The sequence below is a fragment of the Triticum dicoccoides genome, chromosome 4B (assembly GCF_002162155.2).
Source record: "Triticum dicoccoides isolate Atlit2015 ecotype Zavitan chromosome 4B, WEW_v2.0, whole genome shotgun sequence".
Lineage (NCBI taxonomy): Eukaryota > Viridiplantae > Streptophyta > Magnoliopsida > Poales > Poaceae > Triticum > Triticum dicoccoides.
Window position 1 is genome coordinate 377321883 of NC_041387.1, and position 7327 is coordinate 377329209.

The following is a 7327-nucleotide window of genomic DNA, read 5'->3' on the forward strand; positions in this document are numbered from 1 at the left end:
CGATTCGCGCCCCCCCTGACTATTGGGACCCACCAGCTACATCTTCGCACGCAAAGGAAGTGCGTCCGGGCAAAAAAAACGATTCACCCCTCTGACTACTGGGACCCACCAGCTACATTTTCGCACGCAAGGAACTGCCTGACAGTCGGGACCCACCTGGTCGAAGCGTACGTAGCGTTGTCATTCTGGTCGCGTACGTGTACGTACATATATACTGGTCGATGTAGAGGTGTGCACGTGTCGTAGTAGAGGCGCGTACGAGTCGTAGTAGAGGCGCGCATGTAGCATGTACACATACGTATAGCGACCAGGGTGCAAGAAAGAAAATACGACCACATACGTACATACGGGCGGGGTCTCGAACGCCTACTCGCGCATATGTACATGGCTGGGTCGGAACGGAGAAACAGAGTTGTCGTTGTGTTCATGGGGAGGCAACGGAATGCATCGTGTTCATGGGGAGGCAACGGAATGCGTCGTGTTCATCGGGAGGCAACGGAACGCGTGGGAGCCAACCGTCTTGGACGGAACATGCGATGGAAACGAGGCCTGGCGTATCGCACAACTGAGGAAACGACCTTGTGTTCGACTGGCCACGTTCGGAACGGGGTCCTGTTGATCGGGAGGGGTGTGGCGTACTGCAAAACGGAGGAAACGGACCTCCTACGGTCGAAACAGGGGTCCTATTGATCGGGAAGGGTGTGGCGTACCGCAAAACGGAGGAAACGGACCTCCTACGGTCGAAACGGGGGTCCTGTTGATCGGTAGGGGTGTGGCGTACCGCAAAACGGACGAAACGGACTTGTGTTGGAGCGCTACGGTCGAAACGGGGGTCCTGTTCATCGGGAGGGGTGTGGCGTACTGCAAAACAGGACTCCACGGGATACTGTTCATCTCCACCGCCGACCTCCTCCAGCCTCCACGGGCTACCGTCGACCTCCTCCAGCCTCCACGGGCTCCTGTTCATCCAGCCTCCACCGCGCGCTACTCCACCGGCTACTGTTCAACCACCCCTCCACGGGCAACCCTCCACCGTCTACTGTTCATCCAGCCCTCCACACCACGGGGGCCTGTTCAACCACCCCTCCACGGCCACCCCTCCACTGTCTATTGTTCATCCAGCCCTCCACACCACGGGTTCCTATTCATCCAGAGACAACGTCACCGCTCACTATTCATCCAAACCCCCCCGCAACGCTCACTGTTCATCCAATCGACTGGCTTCAGTTAGCAGCAGTAGCGAAGGAATCGCTCCATCGGGTTCAGTTAACAGCCATCGATCGATCGCTCGGGTTCAGTAACGCGTAGCCTGTAGTGCAATCGCTTGGGTTCAGTTAGAGCCCAACGCCTCGCTTGGGTTCAGTTAGAGCCAACACCTCGCACACACGCGCATACCTGTACGAGAGAAACGCCCATCGCTCCGCCCCCGACCTCCCACCGTAACCCGCAACTCCCCGAAATTTTCCTCCCCCTCGCTTCTATCACGGTTTTTTCCGTCATGGACGGCCCAAAGAATGTCATGCAGCTGCGTCTCCGGCCCGCCCAAGACGAAAAGCCCATTTTCTGTCATAATTTTTTGTCATAGAAGTAGGAGCCCATCACATCTATGATGATACCGGGTTTTTTCACAATTATCGTCATAGAAGTGTCATATGTATGACAGAAAAAAATTTGGGAGCAAGAAATTTTTGGGAGCAAGAAATGGAGGCCCTTTACCGTTTGATTCTCACCTTTTTTTATGGAATTGATTCACACCTTGGATCTTCGTACTGGTAACCCTCGTACAAGCCCTATAGGGGAAACTAGGGCAGCGGGCAGACATGCGTACCTGTCTGATGATCTCGGGTAGCGAACGGGCGGAACATGCAGGCACGAGGAATCAATCACACATCGGCATCAGGCTGCATACCGGGCTAGTTCAGCTGGGCCATTTTTTCCAGGTTAGTTATACCTAATTACCATCTAATTTGGGGCCCCATAATATTGGGGGCCCTATGTGGTCGACCAATTTGGCCTCCCTCATCGACGCGGTTGATGGCATGATGTCATGATGTCATGATAATCCAAAAAATAATAACAAGCAACAACTTAATAGGGTATTACTCAGGGTTGTTGCAACCTCTCTTGAGACTCCTTCCACTTATCTTTATCCGGCCATCTCCTACGCACACCACGTCCCAAAGTCTTGCTATGTGCCTTTTCTTGCCATTGACTGATTCATACAAGGTTGAATGATAACATGAGCGCATACAAGGTGACACACACTGCGCCGCACAGGGAAAGCACCAGAGTGGACATGCTCACTCTCTTTTCTTGACAAAGATCTTCTATCTTTATTGGAACGCGATAATAATTACATCATTTAACCAGAGACGAATAAGTTCAAGTGTTTTTTAAGGGGTAGGAGTAAGCTCAAATGGTTTTAAAGAAATATAAGAGAAAAAGGGTGAAAATTAGTAGCAGCAACGGCCCAGCCCACCCTTTTTCTCTTATATTTCTTATAAGAGAAAAAGTGGTTTTAATGGGTAGGAGTAAGAGCATCTCCAGCCGTGCCCCCAATAGGACCCCAGGCGAATTTTTAGTGCCGGTGGCCGAAAATCGGCCCAGTCGTGCCCCCAGGATCTCGTTTGGCGCCGGTTTGGGCGAAATCCAGAGCCGGCGATCCTGCTCTGAACCCAAGCAGCCGTGTGTCGCCTAGGCGCGCCGGCGGAAGCGAAAAGCGGCGTGGGGCCGCTCTGTCGGTGACTGGAACACTTTTTCCCGCCATTTCCTCCCGCTCCCCCCTCTCTTCTTCATTCCTCCCGCCAAACCCCGCCTCCACCCCTGCCGTTCCGCCCGCCATACCACCGAAGAAGTACGTGATGCCACGCGCCGCGACGGATCCCGCCGCCGCCGCCCAGCCGAAGCAAAGGAAGCCTAGGGCTCCGCTGTCCAAGCCCCCCGGCATGACCAACGCCGAGTGGAAGGCGGATGTGGAGCGCCGGGAGGCCGTCACCGCCGACACGCGCAACAGGGCCAAGAAGGCCAAGGAGAAAGCGGTGCACGCTGCGGCGGCGGCGGCTGCGGAGCGTGCGGCGGCCGAACATGCAGAGGCGGCGCGCGCGGCGATGATGAATCCACCCGGGCATCCGTACGCGCCCTGGAGCCAGCAAAGCGTCGGCTCTCCGGCCGGGTTCTCGTCGTCGCCACACCCATGGAGCACGCCGTCGCCGAGCTATGCCGACGGGGATGCCCATGGCGGCTTCAACCCCAACATCGCTTTCCCCCATGGGCGCCCGGTCCAGCGCACGCCCTCGCCCGCGTTCGCCGGCGTGCAGTACCCGCCGTACGTGTACTCGCCGTCGGACTACGCAGCCTCACCGACGCCGCCTCTCCGCCGCGGCCTCCACTCACAAGCCTCCTCCTCGACGCATCTCGGCGACACCGACACGACGGCGGCCGACATGGAGGACATCATCGCAGCCGGCTCGGCTGCGGCCGCCGTTTCCCCCGGGTTCGCTACGCAGGACCTCGCCGACATGGACGACGAGCTCGACTACGGCGAGGAAGAGCCGGAGGAGGAGGAGGAGGAGCCGGCGCCGACGAGGAAAAGCAAGAAGAAGAAGAAGACGAAAGCGGCCAAGTCCGGCGAGCCACGTATCAAATGGGAGTCCAAGGAAGAAGAGTGCCTCGCCGAAGCGTGGAAGGTCGTATGCCTCGACCCGGTCACCGGCACGAATCAGAGCATCGAGACGTATTGGGACCGCATCAAGGCCGAGTTCGACGAGCGGAAGCTCGTCAACCCCTACTTCAAAGGCATGCACATGAAGCGGGGGTCGAAGGCGATGGCGAACCATTGGTCGCTCATTCAAACGGCGTGCAACAAATGACATGGGATCGTCGAGGAGGTCGCGGCTCGCCCGGAGAGCGGCACCAGCGTCGAGGATCAGGTATCACACGCCATCCATGTTGTCGCCTTTTCTCCGAGCGCGCGCTCTTTTCGCCTTCTGCGCGCCCTGGGCGTGCCATGGCGCGCGCTCTGGGGCCGACTGACGTTCTTTCTCGGCGCAGCTGCTGCGCATGTTCGCCATGTTCCGCGACGACAACAGCGACACAGACTTCAAGTACCTCCACGTCTTCAAGCGGATCGACAAGTGCGAGAAATGGGCGGCCGTCCGACGCACCCTCGCCAAGGCCAAAGAGACGTACAAGCCTGACGCACCGACAGCGGGCGCGGCCGATGGATGCCCGGACGGCAACAAAGGTGCCAAGAAGGCGAAATACGCCAAGACAGCTGTTGCGCGTGTGCAAGAGTCCATCGAGCACTGCATCGCCGACGCCAAAACCAGGGCCGCCGAGCGAGAGGAGAAAACAGAGGCGAGGTGGGCTGTTTTGATGACGAACATCGCCGGCCAACTCGACTTGCTCCGCGCCAACGCCGCCGCGAAACTCAAAGCTCAAGACGCCAAGAAGAGGAACAACGACCTCGCCTTCTTGATGGGCGACGCTGACATGCTCCAGAGCGGCGACGAGAAGCTTAAGGCGTGGTTCTTGGCCGAGCGCGGCCTCATCCTGAACCAGATACCGGCCACGCCGCCGCCGTCGCCCAGCCCGACGGCTGATGACGATGATGAGACCAGGGCCGACGATGTCTCCGCCTCCGCGACGCCCAACCCCACCGACGACGATGCCTCCGCCGCGCCCAACAGCACAGAAGACGCGCCGAACAGCCCGAAAGCCGCGCCGATTCCTCCCAGCCCGCGTACGCCGACGACTACGCCGCCGGAGGTTGAACTCGACGCTTGATGTACTCCTTTCGTGCCCTTCCTTTTCTGTACGCCAAACTACTGCGTGTCCTTTTATTTTGATCGCCGAATTATGGCACCAAGTCGCTGAACTATTGCGATGATCGCCGTTTTGTTGTTTCTTTGAGCGGGAATGATGTTTTTCGAATATGGAGTGCTTTGGGGGCGGCGCCTGGACGCGTGACTAGGAAAAAATGAAACACAGGGTCGATCTAGCGTCGGCTCGCCCTCAGGCCGGTCTTTTTCGATGGCCTGGGAGGCCGAACGGTGGAGATGCTCTAAGCTCAAGCTGCGGTGCTTCGTTGTTTCGTTGTTTCACGCGCATTAACTACCTACCTACCATAAGATACAGCGAGGCCCAACCAGGCCCGACAACGCACTTCCTGGCACTATAATGCTCCCACCGCAGCTTCCACTGAAACAACGAAGCACCAGAAAAGAACAAAAATATAAAAAAATAAGACGAGAGAGCCACCCCCATCGCCTCGTCTCTCCTCTCCTCGCAGATCTTTCCCGTCTCCGGCCACCATGAACTCCTACTCCGGCGACCGGTCCTCCTCCCGTCCCACCACAACCTCCTTCGACTCCTACCAGTTTGACTTCGGGGCCAACGCCTCCCGCTCCTCCACCTCCCGCCCCCTCCGCGACCAGAGGCCAGGTGGCGCCACCAACCCTTCACCGAGGCCAACCACCACAAACACATGGTCACACCAGCCGGTGAAGACGTCCTGGACTCATCAGCCATCCCCGTCCGCCGCCGCGGCGCTCGGATCCGGGCCTGTGTCCATGGTCGGCGACATCTCCGGCCGGAGCTGGTCCGCCACTGCGCCCTCCTCCGGCATCGGCCTCCCTCAGTCCAACAACCCCAACCTCTTCAGCGACCTCCTCGGGCCCGCGCTTGGATCCACCCGAGCCCAGTCCAACGCGCCGCTCAGATCAGCAGCGGCCCAGCCCTCCAAGCCGTCAAGCGCTAACCCTAGGACCAACAGCTCTTCCTTCTCGATGGGCGGTATGGCGAGCACGCTCCCGAAAACCACCGGGGCACCGATAGCTTCTGGTAGTTATGGGGTTGGTGGCCGGCCAATGAAGCCGGTGGGCATGGCGCCGGCGACCGCGTCACAGCCCACGGCGCAGAAGAAGGATCCGTTCGGCTCCATAGATCCCTTCGCGGCGAAGCCTGGGTCTATGAATGCTGCAAAGCAGGCAGGTTCGGCCAAATCGGATCAGGGATTTGGCGTGTTTCAGGGCGTGAGTTCGGGCGCCAACGCTGGATTCAGTAGTTTCCAGAAAGCCGGTGCTGGATCCAGTGGCTTCCAGAGTTCTGGTGCCACGAAGCCTTCCAATGTTACGCCTCCGCCTGCACCCGCTCCAGCGCCTGTTTCTGCAGCGGTGAACTCTGGCGTGGATCATTTTGACACGCTGTTTCCTTCGTCCGCATCTGCACCAACTGCTTCTGCGGCGAGTAATGGTGGTGGTGACATGTTTGGTGAGATGGATGGTTGGGTGGACGTGGAGTCGGAGTATGTTGGTGGTGGTGATAGCAGTGGCACAACCACAGAGCTGGAGGGATTACCGCCACCACCCTCTGGGTTGACGGCATCTGCTGCTAAGGCAAAAGGAATGGATAATTACAAGGGTGGGCAGTATGCTGATGCTATCAAATGGTTGTCTTGGGCTGTTCTGCTCATCGAGAAGACTGGGAAAAATGCTGGTATTGCAGAGGTGTTGTCATCAAGGGCCTCGTCCTATAAGGAGGTCGGCGAGTACAAGAAGGCTATTGCCGACTGTTCGAAGGTATTACAATGGCACCTCTACCTATTAGTAGATCTCCCCACTTTTAGTTATACTGGTTTGTACTGTGCAGGTGCTCGAGCAAGATAAGGACAATGTGTCGGTGCTAGTGCAACGTGCTCTCTTATATGAGAGCAGTGAGAAATATAGGCTTGGGGCTGAGGACCTGCGTTTGGTTCTGAAGATTGACCCTGGGAATCGTCTTGCCAGGAGTATGATTCATCGATTGAACAAAATGGCTGACTAGGGATGTTTGTCAAGTTCCCTTATGTACCACCATTGTAATCATCCTTGACACGGAAACTGTGAGTTATTTCAAATTGTTTTACTATACTTGTGGCTTTGGGGGTAATAATTTACAACTTTGGTGTTATGAAGCACATCATTGCATCTTCACACACAGTATATCTTTGATATGTATTGTATATCATATATTGTATTGAACTTTAATAGTTCACTTTGTGTTTGAAACCTTCACTGTGTTTGTAACATCATGATATTGCGATGACCTTAAGATAAAATATTATATCCAAGACACAGATCTTTTGCATAGATGGTGATGCTATTTCACACTTTGACGTAATGTTCATTAGTATTTATAGTGTTTGTTGAACATCTCTTGCGTGCCTTGTCTTAATTTTATGCTTAATCACAATTCGCGACATAGGTTCTGGGAACATCGTATTTTTGGCCTCTGCTTTATGCTTGAAGATGTCAGTGCTGTCTAATTGCCTTTGTAGAAGTGTACCTGG

The 7327-nt window shown here is 56.2% G+C and overlaps 1 protein-coding gene across 1 annotated transcript; it reads left to right on the forward strand.

Moving 5' to 3' along the window:
* The first annotated feature begins 5190 nt into the window (after nt 1-5190).
* On the forward strand, nt 5191-7052 carry LOC119296210 (mucin-5AC-like). The gene is made up of 2 exons (XM_037574607.1): nt 5191-6578; nt 6649-7052. Exons 1-2 carry the CDS (start codon nt 5313-5315, stop codon nt 6820-6822), a joined length of 1440 nt encoding a protein of 479 aa, XP_037430504.1. The 5' UTR covers nt 5191-5312; the 3' UTR covers nt 6823-7052.
* The last annotated feature ends 275 nt before the right edge of the window (nt 7053-7327 follow it).

What these genes read in the sequence shown, in the direction of transcription:
- LOC119296210 (XM_037574607.1), top strand. Translation starts at nt 5,313, where the DNA reads ATGAACTCCTACTCCGGCGACCGGTCCTCCTCCCGTCCCACCACAACC. An exon ending in CTATTGCCGACTGTTCGAAG is followed by an intron (nt 6,579 to 6,648) that starts GTATTACAATGG and finishes TGTACTGTGCAG; the next exon opens with GTGCTCGAGCAAGATAAGGA.